At 37.9% G+C, this 20,077-nt stretch overlaps 2 protein-coding genes across 2 annotated transcripts in view; one reads left to right on the top strand and one right to left on the bottom strand.

The window, feature by feature from the left end:
• Positions 1–594: 594 nt before the first annotated feature.
• On the bottom strand, positions 595–3,361 carry LOC107601476 (NADH dehydrogenase [ubiquinone] 1 subunit C1, mitochondrial-like). The gene is made up of 4 exons (XM_016293656.1): positions 3,205–3,361; positions 2,547–2,650; positions 2,390–2,462; positions 595–701 (listed from the first exon to the last, which is right to left on the bottom strand). Exons 1-3 carry the CDS (start codon positions 3,248–3,250, stop codon positions 2,403–2,405), a joined length of 210 nt encoding a protein of 69 aa, XP_016149142.1. The 5' UTR covers positions 3,251–3,361; the 3' UTR covers positions 595–701; positions 2,390–2,402.
• Positions 3,362–5,399: 2,038 nt separating this feature from the next.
• Positions 5,400–20,077, top strand: part of LOC107601497 (N-alpha-acetyltransferase 15, NatA auxiliary subunit-like) — a 19,045-nt gene continuing 4,367 nt past the window's right edge. The window contains exons 1-12 of the mRNA XM_016293700.1: positions 5,400–5,660; positions 9,465–9,549; positions 9,649–9,753; positions 11,109–11,266; positions 11,411–11,545; positions 11,675–11,828; positions 14,458–14,577; positions 14,660–14,755; positions 14,839–14,945; positions 15,049–15,121; positions 15,214–15,383; positions 15,479–15,631. Of these exons, the coding sequence (XP_016149186.1) occupies positions 5,607–5,660; positions 9,465–9,549; positions 9,649–9,753; positions 11,109–11,266; positions 11,411–11,545; positions 11,675–11,828; positions 14,458–14,577; positions 14,660–14,755; positions 14,839–14,945; positions 15,049–15,121; positions 15,214–15,383; positions 15,479–15,631 (1,410 nt within the window). The 5' untranslated portion in view covers positions 5,400–5,606. The remainder of the gene's footprint in view (positions 5,661–9,464; positions 9,550–9,648; positions 9,754–11,108; positions 11,267–11,410; positions 11,546–11,674; positions 11,829–14,457; positions 14,578–14,659; positions 14,756–14,838; positions 14,946–15,048; positions 15,122–15,213; positions 15,384–15,478; positions 15,632–20,077) is intronic.

The raw sequence follows: 20,077 nt of genomic DNA, 5'->3' as shown, positions 1-20,077 counted from the left end.
ACCAGAAACTTGCAGAATGGTTTTAGTGTAACAGCCTGTCTACTGTTAGCTGGAGTCAAATGTTTATTATACTATTCTGTTTAATAGTATGTTTAAATATACAGTATGCTTTTTTTTAACAGTAAGCTACAGTGATTAATAAGACAGGACATTCTCCAGAGCTCTCTGGCCAATTAATTAGTATACTATTATGAGATTTTGGCTCAGACAATTTACCATTACACCCAACATATTCACTTTTTTGTGTCCATGCATGTTCTCCACTGTATGAAGGTAATCTTTTTATTCAAATCATCAACTTGTTTCTCCTAAACACATGAACTCTTATTGAATATTAAAAATGTAATCTGGGAACGTCACTGGTTTGTTGACACTGAATGTTGGCTTCAAAAGTCTGATCCCATTGAAAGAATTGACAGTTGTATTTACTTAATTAGGATAGACAAAGTTCAAGAATGATTCTGTAATTGTTTTGCTTATGAACCACATCATAAGTCTAAATTGAAGGGAACAAAGCTTAACTGTATATTTAACAATATTTATATCTCTGCAACTCATGTTTGCTGGAGTCAAGAGAGAGTGACTAGAGGCAAGTTATATATACACATCTTTAATAAACATTATTGTACATCTTTCAAAAGCAGAGGACACAGTGAAGCAGGAAACACAGAAGATCCACAAAACACAGAGCAATCGTTGCCCTACAAAGGAAAAAACAGTTACTATTACATCATTAGCATGGCATCACTTAACAAACAAAATTTACAAATGACACTGGGCCTCATTTATCAAACTAACGTAGAAACGAGCACAGATCCGTGCGCACAAATCAACTTACGACAGAGTTCACGTGTGATTTATGAAACATTCGTATGCTGCTAATCTCATCGTACGAATGATCGCATGTTGATAAATGTGGCGCCAGAAAACAATCGTTATTTGAATATCACGCCCCTAAAAACACCCAGGTTTAGAAGACTCGCCCTAGAGTTTACGACACGCAGAAACGAAACCCGGCCAAAAAGAGGAAGTAATCTCATGAAAGAGAAATTTATCTTACTCCAAAAACACCCTTTAACCTTGTAATTGCAAACAATTAGGCTACATTAATTTATGTAATTTATATGCATATTCAAATACTGGCAAATATAAACAGCCTATTTAGTTCCCCTCACTCTACAACAAATATTTAAAATTTAACGGTATTCAGAACAGAACAAGAATGAAAAATAAGTAGTTATAAAATTATATATTAAACTATAAAATAAAACACAAATTAGGCTATAGTGGCATTCATTACAAACAGCATACAAATGTCAAGCAAATGTTTCAATTTCTGCCATATTTGTAACATTTGTTTGCATAACTATTATTCATTATGCAGCCTAAACATGGCTTTATACTTCACTCATGTTCTAATATCCATGTTTGATGATGAATGGCTGAAATGTCAGGCAACGCTAGAACTAATGTTGTTTGTGTGTGCGTGAGGCGCCTCTGCGATCAGATGGGTTAAATCAAATAAAGATGAATATCTTAAAATAAAGAAAATATTTTTATAAATAAATAAATGTATAATCTTTAATAAAGAAAGAAAATAAAATGCATTAAGAGTGTCACAAAAACGAGAGTAGCCTATACTTGTTGCACAGTGTTTTTTTCCCCTTAATCTGTTAATTATATTATAGCCTATTATATATTTTGTGTGATCCTATTGATTTTATCCCTTTTAGAAACTTAATTTCTGTTTTTCTCCTTTCGCAGAAGCGCTGCAGGTGCATGATGCGACGATTGAATCCTCACGGTCGTGTTTATGCTGCTATTCGCGCATATAAAGCTAAAGCCCTGTACAAAACAACACCAAAAAAAGACATTCTAATCTTACTGATTAACGATCGACTAATGAGCTTCGTTTGACGGTCAGGAATATAAAAATGAACAAAATGCTGTCAATCTACAATTCTCCACCGTATTTACTATGCTGTGCGCAACTTCATGTAACTCAAAAACTTGCGTACACGAGCTGAGACCAGACGTGAGATTTGATCGTAGCCACCGCTCACGTCCATATTGATAAATTCCACATTTTGCGTTGAAACGACAGTACACCCAATTTTCTGTCGTACGTTCGTTACGTAAATGAGGCCCACTAACACTGACTAAAGCAGGGGTGCCCAAACTCAGTCCTGGAGGGCCAGTGTCCTGCAGAGTTTAGATCCATCTTACCTCAACACACCTGCCGCAAAGTTTCTAGTATGTCTAGTAAGAGCTTGATTAGCTGGTTCAGGTGTGTTTAATTGGGGTTGGAGCTAAACTCTGCAGGACACCGGCCCTCCAGGACCGAGTTTGGGCACCCCTGGACTAAAGAGATGATAATGGTTTTACTTACATGGTCTCATGGATTACTCTAACCCACTCTGTGTTTTGTACTCATGCACATCAGTGCTGTGCTGTTTAAACAGCTGGTGGGGAACAGAGAGTGCGTTTATAAAAATCTAAAAAGAAAGTCTGTGCATATGTTTGAGAGATCATTCAAAGCGAGTTACCAATGCCCACAAGACAGCGGCGCTTCCAAATGCCAGTCCTAGTCTCAGCATGTTTGGCTTGGAGGGATCCGGTTTGGAAGCTATAAAGAAATGTCTGCTAACCACTGAAAAGAGAGAGAAAATCGTATATATTTAACACAATGTTTGATTTATTGGACAGTTTTGGTAGCTTGATAGTTTGTATATGAATTGATTTATTAACCCACTGATCGGCAGTTTTCCAAATATTTAAAATGTTATCAAGCACAAAATTCCCATTTTGTTAGATGTAATACGTATGAATGTAACAATTATTAAGATAATAAAAAATAAACATTTTCAGTGTCCTTGGTTGTAAATCACAAAAACCTGAAAATGGCAATTCAAACATATATATATATATATATATAGATTACAAATGTATTCTAAAACTTTAGAATAAAGTAAAATAAAAAAAAATAAAAATAAAACTTTTTTTTGTTAATGCCTGTAACATATAAATAACATATACGTGCGATGAAACTATAATATATTGGCTGCTGTGTTGCTAGTCTTGCTATGTAAGCAAGGTCAGGCCATACTGCTTTGCTAACTTACATGAGGCGAATAAACAAATATACCGAGGAAATGTACTGAGACTATAATGTACGTCAAATATCATTTGCATTTTCGTACTCACTCTTATTGACAGCTGAAGTCCGCAACAATAACCGACCGAGAGGCATTTTGACAGAGTTTCTCTCCCAGACAAAATGCGATCTTTGCTCGATTACTTTCCCTGACTCCTGGAATGGCTGACCTAGTGGCAAGTAGAGTAATCGATCACGAACGAATGAAACGCACTCTTCTTCTTCTTCTTCTTCTGATGTTTATTGGCGGTTTTGGCAAACCAACTTAAAGGTGCATTACCGCCACCTACTGATCTGGAGTGTGGAGTGAACAGATTTGGTAGAGAGAAGGATATTATTAAAAAAAAATAATAATAATAATAATAATTTTTTTTATATATATATATATAAACCTACACTATTACATTTTATATTCTTTCCATATTTCCTGTCTTCTTTAGATAATTGAACACTTCTTCTTTAATTCTAGATTGCATTCGTCTATTCCCTAGTAATATCTTTAGTGATACTTTATCAAATCCCATCAAACCTAATTTATGATTAAGCTGATTTCTTTCTCTTTCATACGCATCACATTCTAGAAGAATATGCTTTACTGTTTCTGGATTCCCACATTTATCACATCTTCCATTTTCATGCTTCCCTATTTTGTGTAAATTGAAATTTAAAGCTGAATGTCCAATCCTCATTCTTGTTATAATAACATCTTTCTTCCTACTCCCACATCTTATTCTCTCTTCACCTACACACCCCTGTATCTGGTAAAGATGCCTTCCTTTTATTCCACTATCCCATAACTTTTGCCATATCTTTCTTACTTCAACTGATATAATTCTCTTGATTTCAGATTTGCTAATTGCTATATTAATTTCACTATGTGAGTGCTTCAGAGCCATCTTAGCCAAGCAGTCCACTTCCTCATTTCCCTCCACCCCAGTATGAGCCGGTACCCATAGGAAGTATACCATTATCCCTGATTGTCTAATTCTAAACAAATACTGTAATACTTCATATATTAGATCTTGCCGCGCTGCAGATTTACCACTCTCTAGACTTGTTAGAACAGACATTGAATCTGTACATATTACAATATTATTTGGTTGTATTTCTTCAATCCATTGTAGTGCTAATATAATTGCTATTAATTCTGTAGTAAAAACAGACAAATGATCTGATATTCTTTTGGCTATTTTTATTTTAAATGCAGGAATATATACTGCTGCTGCTGTCCTTCCAGATTCAGGATCCTTCGACCCATCCGTATAAATCTGTAATTGTGAATAATATGCTTGATTTATATACTGTTGAACTACTATATTTATAGGAATGATCTTCTCCTTTTCATTTATTTCTTTTTGTATTTGAAAGTCAATCAAAGGCATTGGAAACAACCACGGTGGAACCACTGGAATGAAACGCACTCGAGTGAACATACAACCATTCATTCAAAAAACTCTATATTCATGAAAAATATTAAAGGTTTTCTTTTTTTATTGACAATGTTCTCTAAATATATGCTGTAGTCTTTGGTCTCCTGGAAAAATATAAATTAAATAAAAACTCCCAAAACAATAATAAATGTGTATGAGAAAATACATTTATTATCTTGGAATGGAATGATACATAAATATATTAAAATGATCCTGAATCTATAAAATCTAAAAATCCTTCAAAATGTTCCACTCAAAAAATACTTGTGTATACACACATTTTTTAAAACTCTTTTTCTGTTGAACACAAATACAAGAATAATCAATATCTAAATGATATCTCTCTAACACACTTTTAGCTGAATATATACCCTGTAAAGCCACATAAACTCTTTTACTTTATTACTTAAACAGTATTTTCCACAAATACTCCACGTTTTACTCCAGTTTATACACATTTGTCCACAATAGGCTTTTATGAGTAGCTGTTTCATCAGTTATAATAAACATATGTTCATTAGTACACTTGCTCCCACAAGCCCTTACAAATGTATACAGTCTATGGTCAAACACAACAGCATACGACCAAGATAATATTGCCATCTAGTGACTACAATGCATTCGGCATAACAGGCATCATTCAATATATATGCTTGGTCGTACATTTATTGTAATCGCCAGGGCAACACTGTCATTTAATTTCAAATGATGTATATTTCTCGTATAATTACATATTTTAATGTATAATATATATATATTTAAAAAAGTTAATTTCATCCCCGACTCGGAAATAGTGCACACTCAGCGCATGCGCAGTTCACCGCTTGACCCGGGGAGAAGCAGCGTCGCCATTTTGGTTCTGAAGGGGGGCCTGCTGTCACCACGTGAAGGCGAGAAGCCCCAGACAGCGAAGTTCGGGGGGGCTATTACGATACGGCAGACAATCCGGCCAGAGGATCGCGGATTCCGATTCATGATCAGAGTAAAGTCACGGTGATCAGTACCCAAGAAAAATCAGAAGCATGCCCTCGATAACTCTGCCGCCGAAGGAGAACGCTCTCTTTAAGAGAATATTGGTAAGTTGAGGAAAATCTATCTACAAACGAACGCTGGATTGTTAATAATAGAACGCAAGCGTGTGTCAACCCCCTTCCTATTTTAGCCAGGCTCTCTCTCCGCTGACCTCAAGAGAAACCTACTAAGAGTCTCTGCAAGCTAACAGAGAGCATTGGCATTGCTTTAATACTCATAACATGACTATTAGCTCATGCACGTTCACGCACTTTGAGAGCAGATGAACTTGCCCGACACAGAACGGCTAAATAAGCGCAAAGATCAGTGATTTGATAGCTGTGTGGACGGAATAAACATTAAACAGTGCTAAACAACGTGTCGTTTGAGGGTTTTGTGCACTAGTCGTGTCAAAACACGGGGTTGAATCGATTAGTCACCGTACAAGTGAACAGAATGAAAGTTAATCCATTTAAAGCAACACTAACCTCAAATTAATAGCAGAGTATGAGACATACGAAGGTATTGATGCAATAATTACGTTAGTGTGTCGTTTACAGATTTGTTATGCAAGCTTTATTGGAAAAACGTGATTTTCTCATTATTGTGCATTATTGGACAATTTAATTAGTACCTGAACGCTACCCCTCAAATCTGCTGTCAGATCCTAACTGGAGAAATCATGCATTAACCAGTAAATTATATACACATTTGAAAAGAGAAACTTTAGTCCAGGAATCAGGATTTCTTAGTCATGTCAAGGGAGGGACATGTTTTTGAATGGACAGAAGTGGGTGTAATGCAAGATGAGTCAAATAATATTGATATTAGTTAGTCGATATACTGGATATATTGTTTTTAACAATTATTCTGTTACTGAGATTTAATAATAGTTGAACCTTAAACTTGTCAACATATAGTAGCACACTTGCATGTAGTGTGTGTTATATGCTGACACAGTAGCATGTAGCAAATCTGCTTTGCTAAAAGTTGCAAAACTTTGTGATTTCACAGGGGTTTTAATAAGATTATGCCACAAAATACAGGTTTAATTGATTAAGTATCAAGTTTACTTTAAAGGTTCACACAGAAACCAAAAGAGAATGTACTGTGGGAAACTGACTTGCTTGACAGGTTGGCTGTGTCTCAAAACCTGGTTAGCTGTCTGCCTAGATAACATTTATGATCATGTTTCTGGGCAGTTCAGTTTTCTAGGACACAGCTGGTAAAATGACTACTCTGATAGAGAACAATTAAAAATAGTTTTAAACATCCAAATGATGAACTTTTGTTGTTATGAAACTCTTTGTGCTTTAAAGTCACCATGAAATCAAAATAGAAAATTCTTATTTTTTAATGGAATATTGTAGTGTTTATTATAAATAATTTATCCGTGAACGTCATTATTTTTTTAAAATTCATGTTCCCTTTAATCAAAAAACCGTTAACCTCCCCTCCCCCTCAAAACGACTCATTCTCTTTCGGTCACGAGCTATGGCGCAAGGGCGGAGCTAGAGACGTGAGGGGTAAACGACTCGGATATACGTCACATTAGAGAAGAAAAGACAATCGCAACTTCCGTTTCATGCCGACTTTAAGAAGTTGTAGTAGTTTTAGGTTGTAGTGATTTAACAGTCATTGCTCTTAAAGGGATAGTTCATCCAAAAATGAAAATTTGATGTTTATCTGCTTACCCCCAGGGCATCCAAGATGTAGGTGACTGTTTCTTCAGTAGAACACAAATTATGATTAAGTCCAGCCGTTGCAGTCTATCAGTCGTATAATGCATGGCAATGGTAACAAAATCTATGAGAGTAAAAAAAACATGCACAGACAAATCCAAATTAAACCCTGATAAACAGCAGATAGCAGATAAACGTCAAATTTTCGTTTTTGGGTGAACTATCCCTTTAATTAGTAATGTGTATTAAAGGGGTCATATGATGCGATTTCAAGTTTTCCTTTCTCTTTGGAGTGTTACAAGCTGATTGTGCATAGATAAGATCCCTGAAGTTGCAAAGACTAACGTCTCAAAACCAAAGAGATATTCTTTATCAAAGTTAAGACTCTGCCACGCCCCCCTAAAATGACTCGTTCTAACACGCCCCCCACATATCTACCTCACTATGTGGAAATATTAGCATAATGCCGTCAAAATGTTCACGCAAATAAAGAAGGCGTGGTTTCAGTAACCGCAGTTAGTGATGAAGCAGCCATGTCAGGGAGACGCTGTGTGTTTCTAGGCAAAAGCACTTTATTTGGCCTTCCGAAAGTAGATGCATTTAGGAATATTTAAGATTACTTACAACAGAACAGCAATGCATTTTATGGACGACCGTTTTGTGAACCTAGGAGAGGAGGTAATTCTGACTTTGCTGTGACAATCTGGCGCTTCTGAATCAGCTACTTTTTGTTATTAGTTTAAGTATTTGCTATTGACTGTTCAAATGCGGAGTTTTGCGCATCATATGTTTGTGTGTGTGTGTGTGCGCGCGTGCGTGTGAGAGAGAGTGAGAGAGACCAGCTTCATCACTGTCTGTGACGTGACTCTGTTCCCCTTTCGGGCTCTGTCTTTACATTTATTTTGAAAGATGAAGATGAAGCGATTATGGTAAGGGGCGTTACATTTCTGACGAGTGCTTGTGGTGTTCGGCCAATCACAATGCACTGGGTCAGCTGGCCAATCAGAGCAGACTGCGCTTGTCGGAAGGAGGGACTTTGTAGAAAACGAAGCGTTTGAGAGAGGCTGGGCATAGAGGACCTACAATAATGTACAGTATTTGAAAAATAATGTGTTTTTGAACATTAAAGCATGTCAACATATTCTGTTACACCAAATACACAAAATAATGATCTTTAAAAAAGCATCATATGACCCCTTTAATGACCAGTCATGAAACATCCCCAAATGGTTGTTTTTACTGATTGTTAGACAGTGCTGATTTCTGTTATTCCAGAATACAGAGTAAGACATTCAAGGTCATCTGACGATGGTTTATTTGTGCTTTCTAACATCTGTTTCTGTTCTGTCACAGAGAGGGAGCTTGAGTTGTTAAAATACCTTATTTTGATTTAATTTCTTAGACTCACACATAACTTTTCAGTCATAATAACAATGCCAACTGCAGAGCCTAAAGAGATCTGTCCATTAAACATGATTATGCCAGAGGGCATTCCTTCATGTTACTGTTATGTTGATATTTGGCAGACAGCTCTCCTGGGATGTCTAAACTGTTGTGGTGACCAAAATAGATCGGGAATCTGTTTTGTAATTAACATCTCACCATCATAGCCTTTTTTTTCTGAGCATGCCACAGGCGTTTTAGCAGCATTGTGAACTACTTTAATAAGAGTTACATGAGGAAAGGCTGGAATACACTACACAATCCCCCCCCATTTACGGTCTGAGCAAGTTGAAGCTAGTTGCCGAAAGTCAAAGCCAGTCTGCAGATTTGAGTTGACAGAAAATCACATAGTGTATGGTAGTCAAAGACTCTACTTTTTAGCTTCAGACTATGATTCCATACAGTTGGAGGATATTATTGCAACACGAGGTGCGTCAGATTCCTTTCTAGCACTGATATCTTGATTATCCAGCTCATGTCTTTGCATGAGTTCATGATCTCCTTTTGCCTTTGTATCGTCTGCTACAGAGTGCTAAGGTGATTCACACTTGTACACTGAGTGTCCTGATTTTATATTTGGAATCATGATGTGCCTCACACTTATTTCTATGTGGTTTTGAAGGTGATTTGAAGTGTTCAGAAGATGTACATCACTAACCACACACCTTAACCCTACTTTCATTTTGCCTAATGCGCAGTGAAAGTGTTATTATTAGCGTGCATTTTCCATTTTATGTCTTGCAGAGATGCTATGAACACAAGCAGTACAGAAATGGGCTCAAGTTTTGCAAACAGATCCTGTCCAACCCGAAGTTTGCCGAACACGGAGGTAAGCCCATTCTCAGACATTCATTACTTCACTTTCTCATCATTTTGACTAATTAAATTTGTTGAGCGCATGATGATCTCTTTTTTTCCCATCCCGCAGAGACCCTTGCAATGAAAGGACTGACTCTGAACTGCTTGGGCCGAAAGGAGGAGGCATATGACCTAGTGCGACGTGGCTTACGAAATGATCTGAAGAGTCATGTCTGTATCCTTAACACTTTTTCCACTGTCAGTAGATTCATGAAAAGCGTTGTCAAAAGAATGAGTAATATCTGTGCACAACTGTTAAAGTGAAGTTAAAGTGATGTGATGTGTGGCCAAGTATGGTGTCCAATACTCTGAAATTGTGCTCTGCATTTAACCCATCCAAGTGCACACACAGTAGTGAACACACACACACACACCGTAAACACACACCCGGAGCAGTGGGCAGCCATGTGCTGCTGCTCCCGGGGAGCAGTTGGGGGTTTGCCTTGCTCAAGGGTCTTACCTCAGTCATGAGAGCTTTTTATTGTTTTTAACCTTACCACATTTTAAAGGCACAATATGTAAGATTTTTTTTATTAAAATATCCAAAAACCACTAGAACAGTGTTATATATTTTGCTGACTTGTGTACTTACATTATCCCAAATGTTTCAAAGAATGTTTAAATCCAGAGAAATAAGCAATTTTAACTAGTGACACGGACCGTGTCCATAGTGTCATTGTGTCGCCTGCCAATGACGTCATAACCCCTCGATTTCCGGTTTTATTTTGTAGAAAACATGGAAACACCAAAGACGCTTTAATATGTTGTGCGTTTTAATAGACCGGTGACGACCGCACAGAGTAGTGTTATAACAGAACTTTCAAATGTATCTAGTATGATAAAACAGTGCTGCTTTTTTTCCCCCCACATACGCATGACAGGAAGGAGCGGAAGCGGTCGGCTGTGGCATAATAAAAGCTCCGCTGCTTTCGAGCCGTGTGTCACGCTCGTTCAGCGGCCTCGTTTAGCTTCGATGGCTTTCAGCCTCACCCTGCTTCATTCTACTACATTAATAAATCATTAGCTCATCCATGAACATGATTTCTGCCCGAGTCCCGTCGGATTGCATCGGCTGTGGGGATGAAGACAACAACTCCCATGATTCCACACTCAGTCACAGCGTCATCAAACTACACCTTTGTCTATTTGTTTATTTTGAATACACGCCCTCTAGCGGCGAAAATTACATATTGTGCCTTTTAAGGGGAAATCAAATGCCCATTTTCCACAATTTGGTATGATTCTTTAGGGTCTTCATGAAATGTCTAAAATTCCTCCGTGGTCGTGTAAAACAACACCCATTTTACCTTGTCAAAAAAAGCTTTGTTCACAGCGACCCGTTTTGATGCATGTCTCTTTAATTGATAATTGTGTCCACACAAGACACATTTATATGCAAACACCATGTAAAAGTGAATTTTGCATCTGATGTCCCCTTTAAATTGCAGAAAAATATAAATTTGTTTATTTTCCCGCCAAATCGTACAGCCCTAGGCGCAGTGCTGTTTCCTGTCCTTAAATTATCTTCAGGTTGGCACGTGTATGGTTTGCTTCAGCGCTCAGATAAGAAGTATGACGAGGCCATCAAGTGCTACAGGAATGCTCTTAAATGGGACAAAGACAATCTGCAAATCCTCAGAGATCTCTCACTGCTGCAGATCCAAATGAGAGACCTCGAAGGTTACAGGGTAAGTTATTTTGAATGTAAGTGCTTCCATGTGTTAGAAAACTACAATGTTCCATGGTGCAAGCCAGTAAAAATACTTTTTCCAAAGGCATCCTTTCACTCAAATTGTTATGGTCATAATATAATTTGTAACATTTCATCACAGGAGACCAGGTACCAGTTACTGCAGTTGCGGCCAGCTCAAAGAGCCTCCTGGATCGGTTATGCCATTGCATACCACCTTCTGGAAGATTATGAGATGGCTGCTAAGATCGTGGAGGAGTTCCGCAAAACACAACAGGTATATTTTTCACTGCTTCCTGTCAGTTGTCATCTACACTAAGTTTATTGTTGCAGATAGCTTAGTAGTGGATACCACCAGGTGTTTGTTTTTGGATGCCACTGAGGTTTGTTGTTGATTGTGTTTCAGACATCTCCAGATAAAGTGGATTACGAGTACAGTGAGCTGTTGCTTTATCAGAATCAGCTGTTGAGGGAGGCCGGGCTTAGCAAAGAAGCCCTCGATCACCTGACCAGCTATGAAAAACAGATCTGTGACAAACTGGCTGTAGAGGAGACACGAGGTGTGTTTTTTTTTATATGCATATATATTGGTTATTGGCTGAAATTAGAGGGTTTCTGTTTTTTTCCCGGCTGATTGCATGATAATCGGTGTATGCTCATTTTTCATATTTTGCTGTCATCTGATGCTTGCTTAATATTTAAAACAAACTCATTTAATAACACTGTTAAATCCTATCAAATCTCAGAATGAATATTCATATTTTAATGCTGAACATGTTGTGTTGTGATGCCTAAATTCACTTATACTATTTAAATGTATTTATTTTTTTTTTCTAATTTATTATTTTTTTTTTAGTTTTTTTTTTTTTTAGTTATTTAACTACCATTCAAAAGTTTTGGGTGGGTGAGATTTTTTTTTTTTTTTTTAAGAAGACTCTGATGCTCACCAAGACTGCATTTACTGAATTGGTGCTCAAGAAACATTTATTATTATTAATGGGGTGCTCCAATTGATTGGCTACCGATCTCTATCAGCCGATAATGGCTTGGGGAAGTTTGATCGGCGGTCTCTATAAAGGTTGATCTCATAAACCAATCTCAAGCTGATGACGCGTGCCTGCTGTGAGAGGTTTGGCATGACATGCAGCGGCACGGTCTCAATCTCTGTCCGGCATGGGTAAAATAATTATAATGCTGATGGTGAGGTGCAGTTGATATTTCTTCAGTAAATAACTTATAAAGCCATTTTCTGTGATCTATAATTTCACAAACAGCGTGAGTGAATCACCGTGCGCTTTCTCTTTCCTTCTCTAAATGCGCAAATGGCTTCAAATCAGCACATCGCGTCTGCACAATATGCAAGCTGCACAGTTCACACAGGAATTGTCACTTACACAGGAATTGTCACTTGCACAATCGAGGCAGTTGCATCGTCACTAAAGTTTATAATTTTAATTTCTTTTTAATTCTTGCCAGTGTTTAATTCAGCACTTGCGTGCTCGCCTAGAGACGGTGCGCTCATGCACACTCAAAGCACACACACATAACTCCAGTTTCACACATACTCTTGCTTATATTTATTGCGTTTAAAGGGGTCCTATTATGCTCTTTTACAAAGTCTTGATTTTGTTTTGGGGGTGTACTAGAACAGGCTCTCATACTAGGTTGTTGTGTGATTGGCAGCACTCGGCGCCTGGTCGGGAAATGTCACGCCCCTTACCATAGCCGCCTGCAAGCTTCAGTGTAAATATTGCGCCAAAATCAAATCAAATTGAGCGTGATTTAAACCCAGATGATTGTAACCACTCTAAGTTCATCTGCCTTGGGAAAGCTAGCATGTCTCCGACATAGTGATAACACTTGTTGCCTTCTCTAGTGCAGCTCAACCAGGTCTCGTCCCATTTGTCCTGGAAAATATGCGTTGTAGTCCAGACGAGTCGTTCGTTGTAGTTTTTGAAAAGTGATTTCTGTTAAATAAAATATCTCCTTTTGAACTGGGCTTTGAGCTTTGTAACTTTGCAGATCTTTTTTTATGCTCAAACAGCAACATTACAGACTAACTAAAGTTGAAAAAGTGAAAAAGCATAATAGGATCCCTTTAAACACGTCTGTGAAAGATTGTATTACTGTACTGCGTAAAAACAGAATCACAATGCTCAAAAAGCATTTTCAGTAACAACGTTTGGATTTGAAATCAAAAAGGATAAATGTTGTGTTTGTGGCGAACAGCCACGGATCAGTAGCGGACCTCTGTGTGAAAGCACAGTATGAGTCCGTGCTGCTTCTGCACCACTTACATACTGCAAATGGACTGCATGCGCACTGCAAACGGAGTATGTGTGAACTTGGCATGAGGCCACCTCACATACAGCTCACGAAATCTGGCTTGTGCTGTGTGTAAGCTATTGTGCAACAATTGCCCCATGGTAAAAAACAAAATGCACTGCATGATCAAACATTTAGGTGAGATAATTATATAGGCCTATGTGATAACAAACACATCAATTGGTTAAGACATCATGTAGGATAATACATTATTTTTTCTTTTTATAATCTGAGCTCAAAAATGGAAGTGTGCTTAATGGGTATGTGAGCTTAATAGGTACCCTATTTTTGTAAGTCCCCCTCCACAAGAGTCACCTAAGAGGGGAATTCCCCCCATTTTCAAAAATGAAATTCAGGCCCTGAGTGAATGTCTGTAAAAATCCTGACTGGAGCATCACTATAAATGACTCTAAATGATAAAAGGAAGGCTTCAAAAAGATCGGTATCGGCAGATACTTCTTCCTGTGATCGACAATCTGTGACCTGCCCAAAAATCCTGATCGGAGCACCCTTAATTATTAATACTGAAAACAGTTGTGCTGCTGAATATTTTTGTGGAAACTGGTACAATTGTAGGATAAAATGAGTAGATGAATAGCATTTATTTGAAATAGTAATCTTTTGTAAAAATGTTTAATGTATGTACCACCAATTTTCATGTGTTGATAAAAGTATTAATTTCTTTCAAAAAGAATTGTTGACCCGAAACTTTTGAACGGTAGTTTATTTTTTATTTAAACAAAATAACAGAATTTTTATGTTAATTGTATATTTTCTGCGTTGACATCCTTATGTGTGCCATGAACTTGTTTATGCTGTGCTGTCGCCGTTTCTTTAAAGCAACGTATGTTGATATGTGTGTAGGAGAGCTGCTTCTCAAGTTAGATCGGGCTGGTGAAGCTACGGAGGTCTACCACCGACTGCTGGAGAGAAACCCTGAGAACTGGAGCTATTATCAAGGGCTAGAGAAAGCACTCAAACCAAGTAAATATAAATTTTTCTGGACACAAATCTTGGCTGATTTTCATTTCTATGAATCCCTGATACTATGTCATACTGCTCTCAGAGAGTGTTGAGGGGAAGCAGAAAATCTATGAAGATGCCTGGGTTAAGTATCCTAAAGGCCTGGTGCCAAGAAGACTTCCTCTCAGCTTCCTCACAGGTCAGCGCCAGTCTTGTCAAATCAATAGGGCTGTTATGCTCTCATAATGTGTCTGTGTATGTGACCGCATTTGGCTCTCCCAGGTGAGAAGTTTAGAGAGTGTTTGGATCGCTACCTGCGGATGAACTTCAGCAAAGGATGCCCGCCTGTCTTTACCACACTGAAATCACTCTACCACCTTAAAGACAAGGTGAGATGGGCGATGTGACCAAGAAAATGTGTAGAAGTTTCTTCTGGACTTAAACATATAAGAAAATATATATTTTTTTATAACGTCTTCCTGTCTTCTGCAGGTAGCAATAATTGATGAATTAGTTGTGGGCTATGAAAAAAGTTTGAGAGCTTGTAAAATGTTCAACCAAAATGGTGAGTACATGTGAACAGATTTTAATGACGGATAGCAGTTGCAGTAATGGTGCCAAAGTTCTCACTGTGGACATGTGATGCTGAATTTGTAGATGATGGAAAGACAGAGCCACCCACTACTTTACTGTGGGTTCAGTATTTCCTTGCCCAGCATTTCAACCATATCGGCAAACAGACTCTTGCCCTCGAATACATCAACACAGCCATTGAAAGCACCCCCACCCTCATAGAGCTCTTCCTCATCAAGGCGAAGATATACAAGGTAAACGCACTCAGGTCGTTGAAACAGCCTGAGGTAAAAGAAATGAGAGACTTAAGAGAATTAATTTAGTTTTCCATGCCTTGTTCTCTTGAAAGCATGCGGGTAACATCCGTGAAGCTGCTCGCTGGATGGACGAGGCCCAGGCTCTGGACACCGCTGACCGCTTCATCAACTCCAAGTGTGCCAAGTATTTGCTCAAGGCTGGACTTATCAAAGAGGCTGAAGAAATGTGTTCCAAGTTCACACGGGTTAGTATGGTGAAGGTCACACACTTGTGAGAGCGCACTTAAAGGGGTCCTATTATGCTCTTTTACAAAGTCTTGATTTAGTTTTGGGGGTGTACTAGAACAGGCTCTCATACTAGGTTGTTCGAAAAACACATTATTTTTCACATATTTGACATTATTACAACACCTCTCTCCTCAGTCTGGCATGAACGGCTCGAATAGTTCCTGTACCCAATGAAGGCCTGCCTTCTGAAATACGAAATGTGCTGTGATTGGTTAGCTGGGCCAGTGTGTGTTGTGATTGGCAGCACTCGGCACCTGGTCGGGAAATGTCACGCCCCTTACCATAGCCGCCTGCGAGCTTCAGTGTAAATATTGCGTCAAAATCAAATCAATTGTGACCACTCTAAGTTCGTCTGGCTTGGGAAAGCTAGCGTGTCTCCGACATAGTGATAACACTCATTGCCTTCTCTAGTGCAGCTCAACCAGGTCTCGTCCCATTCGTCGATATTTGTGATATCACAAATCCCAGAAAATATGCGTTGTAGTCCAAACGAATCGTTCGTTGTAGTTTTTGAAGAGGGATTTCTGTTAAATAAAATATCTCCTTTAGAAGTGGACTTTGAGCTTTGTAACTTTGCAGATCTTTTTTATGCTCAAACAGCAACATTACAGACTAACTAAAGTTGAAAATGTGAAAAAGCATAATAGGACCCCTTTAACATAACACAATTATTACATAAGATGGTTCAAACGGTCAATTAGATTTTTTGTTAAAGAATTTAATGCTTTTATTCAGTAAGAGTGCATTAAATTGATCAAAAGTATCAGTAAAGATTTGTATAATATTATAAAAGATTTCAATTAGGTTAAATTACATTTTAAAATACTCAATCACACTAGTTACTTTTTTATGGATTACATGATTACATATTATTTACACAATAACTAATTTATTCATTGATTCTCCCTAATTGTTCTTTCATCCTTTAAAGGAGTCATATGATGCGATTTCAAGTTTTCCTTTCTCTGTGGAGTGTTACAAGCTCTTGGTGCATAAAGAAGATCTGTAAAGTTGCAAAGACTAAAGTCTCAAATCCAAAGAAATATTCTTTATAAAAGTTAAGAGTCAGCCACACCTACCTAAAACGGCTCGTTCTAACACGCCATGTCTTGAAGGCGCTGTGTGTTTCGTTGTGAAAGCGAAACTACTTTGTTTGGCCTTCCAAAAGAGGACGATATCCACTTCGTCATGCCTGGAGCTGATCCGTGCTGGTCGCTGAGGAAATACATCAACTTTGCGCTGTGGATCGCCAGATCGGCTTTCACCGTGGACGAAGTGGAGTCCAGCCCGGGGTCGTCACATGTGGTTGCCGCAAGCCCGCCCGCCTCCGCTCACTCAAGTCCGCCGTGTGTGATGCTGTGTTTTTCGTTGTGAAAGCGCACTCGGCGCCTGGTCGGGAAATGTCACGCCCCTTACCATAGCCGCCTGCGAGCTTCAGTGTAAATATTGCGTCAAAATCAAATCAATTGTGACCACTCTAAGTTCGTCTGGCTTGGGAAAGCTAGCGTGTCTCCGACATAGTGATAACACTCATTGCCTTCTCTAGTGCAGCTCAACCAGGTCTCGTCCCATTCGTCGATATTTGTGATATCACAAATCCCAGAAAATATGCGTTGTAGTCCAAACGAGTCGTTCGTTGTAGTTTTTGAAGAGGGATTTCTGTTAAATCAAATATCTCCTTTTGAAGTGGACGTTGAGCTTTGTAACTTTGCAGATCTTTTTTATGCTCAAACAGCAACATTACAGACTAACTAAAGTTGAAAATGTGAAAAAGCATAATAGGACCCCTTTAACATAACACCAATTATTACATAAGATGGTTCAAACGGTCAATTAGATTTTTTGTTAAAGAATTTAATGCTTTTATTCAGTAAGAGTGCATTAAATTGATCAAAAGTATCAGTAAAGATTTGTATAATATTATAAAAGATTTCAATTAGGTTAAATTACATTTTAAAATACTCAATCACACTAGTTACTTTTTTATGGATTACATGATTACATATTATTTACACAATAACTAATTTATTCATAATTTATTGATTCTCCCTAATTGCTCTTTCATCCTTTAAAGGAGTCATATGATGCGATTTCAAGTTTTCCTTTCTCTTTGGAGTGTTACAAGCTTTTGGTGCATAAAGAAGATCTGTAAAGTTGCAAAGACTAAAGTCTCAAATCCAAAGAAATATTCTTTATAAAAGTTAAGAGTCAGCCACACCTACCTAAAACGGCTCGTTCTAACACGCCATGTCTTGAAGGCGCTGTGTGTTTCGTTGTGAAAGCGAAACTACTTTGTTTGGCCTTCCAAAAGAGGACGATATCCACTTCGTCATGCCTGGAGCTGATCCGTGCTGGTCGCTGAGGAAATACATCAACTTTGCGCTGTGGATCGCCAGATCGGCTTTCACCGTGGACGAAGTGGAGTCCAGCCCGGGGTCGTCACATGTGGTTGCCGCAAGCCCGCCCGCCTCCGCTCACTCAAGTCCGCCGTGTGTGACGCTGTGTTTTTTGTTGTGAAAGCGAAACTACTTTGTTTGGCCTTCCAAAAGAGAACACGACTAGAAAGTATGTTTTTTTATATTTAAAGAATTTGCCACTGACGATTCAAACGTGAGTTTTGAGCAGTGTAGAGTAGCACTTGTTGTTTGTAATTTCTCCGATCACAAATGCAGACATGGTTTTATGTTTACGAGGCAAAAAAAAAGACAGTATAAGTCATTATAATCAGTAATTATGTCCCCACTGGATGCAACAAATGCCTTGTTTATAATGGGTTTTAATGTTTTTGTCTTGTTGCTCCGGCCGGGACACGGCATCACAGTATGGTAAGGGGCGTAACATTTCCGTCACACACTTGAGATATCCGGCCAATCACAGCGCACTGGATAGCTGGCCAATCAGAGCACACTTCGCTTTTTCAGACTGATGAGCTTTGTAAAAATCGACGTGTTTCAGAAAGGCAGGGCATAGAGGAGAAACAATAATGTACAGTATTTGGAAAATAATGTGTTTTTTGAACCTTAAACCGCATAAACACATTTCATTACACCAAATACACAAAATAATGTTCTTTTTAGCAACATAATATGACCCCTTTAAATATTCCTTTCTAAAATAGCCACCGCTTATTTACACTCATAAAGTCCTCCAGTTTTGTGGACATTTACACAGAGATCAGTCACTAGTCAGGTGGATATAATTATACAGAAATTTGAGAGTCCACACAGCATTTGATCACTGGATTTACAAAAATCATTTCAGGTTTAAGAAGTGTTTCAACATTGGATCTACTGATGAACACATTATTATTTTTTTTAAATTATATAATTTATTTGACCGTGTATTAATTTGGAAGGCGTTTGTCTTTCAAACACATTAACATGCACAAATTCACCAACTTTGTCATCTGATCTTCTTTTACTGAATATATTTTTATTTGAAGTACCCCTGAGATTTTAAAATAAATCTTTTAATAATGAAGTATTACATTTGCATGTTAATGGTTGTCTGAAGTTGGTTATGGTCATATGACATGCCGGTAGGCTAAACAAATACAATATTTCTCTCTTTTTTCAGTAGCCTTAGTGTTTTATTTTGATTCATTTGAAAATGATTTGTTTTAATTTAAAATTTTTATGATTTAATTAATTATTAGCTTTTCATTAAACTCATAAACCCCCTGTAGCACACACCCAGTTTGGGAAACCTTGAGTAATATAATGTTTAATGCACTTCTTAAATTTTAAGAAGTGTTTTTGAGCACTAAATCAGCATATTAGAATGATTTCTGAAGGATCATGTGACACTGAAGACTGGAGTAATGAATGCTGAATATTCAGCTTCGCCATCACAGGAATAAATTAGATTTGAAAATATATTAAAATAGAAAAGAGTTGTTTTAATTTGCAAGTACAGCTCCAGAAAGACTGAAATTGATAAATACTGGTTAAGATTACATTTCAGGAACACTTAAAGCAGTAATAGTTTTAAAAACCCATTTTCAGTTTTGTGCATTTTAGTGGGAAAAAAAAACGGAAAACGGACTGATAATGATTTAACCCAGGGGTTCTCAACTCTGGCCCTCGAGGTCCACTTTCCTGCAGAGTTTAGCTCCAACTAGGGCTTGGTCGATTTTTCCGATTTAATGTTTTGCGACAATTTTATTTTTTATAAATTGAGTAATCTTCATTTTTAGAAGATTATCAAACGTTAGAATTAGACACTTTGACAATATACCAATGATAACAGTAAAGAGAAAATAATTATCCAACCCCATGTCGGCGCACGTGATTAACCGCTCATGTGTGACGCGCTCTGTGAAGGACCATAAGGTGCCATTCACACAGAATGCGCTTTTGTGTTGACAAAGATGCGATGCGGGCAGTGGAATAGGAAAAAAAAAA

Source organism: Sinocyclocheilus grahami, unplaced genomic scaffold, assembly GCF_001515645.1.
Source record: "Sinocyclocheilus grahami isolate Dianchi unplaced genomic scaffold, SAMN03320097.WGS_v1.1 scaffold306.1, whole genome shotgun sequence".
Taxonomy (NCBI): Eukaryota; Metazoa; Chordata; class Actinopteri; order Cypriniformes; family Cyprinidae; genus Sinocyclocheilus; species Sinocyclocheilus grahami.
This window is presented reverse-complemented; position numbering and strand designations above follow the sequence as displayed.

Bases quoted from the DNA above. Each gene is read 5' to 3' on its own strand.
- LOC107601476 (XM_016293656.1), bottom strand. From the start codon at position 3,250: ATGCCTCTCGGTCGGTTATTGTTGCGGACTTCAGCTGTCAATAAGA. The intron at 2,651-3,204 runs GTGAGTACGAAA...CTCTCTTTTCAG, and splicing joins GACTTCAGCTGTCAATAAGA to TGGTTAGCAGACATTTCTTT. The intron at 2,463-2,546 runs GTAACTCGCTTT...GTTCCCCACCAG, and splicing joins CCGCTGTCTTGTGGGCATTG to CTGTTTAAACAGCACAGCAC.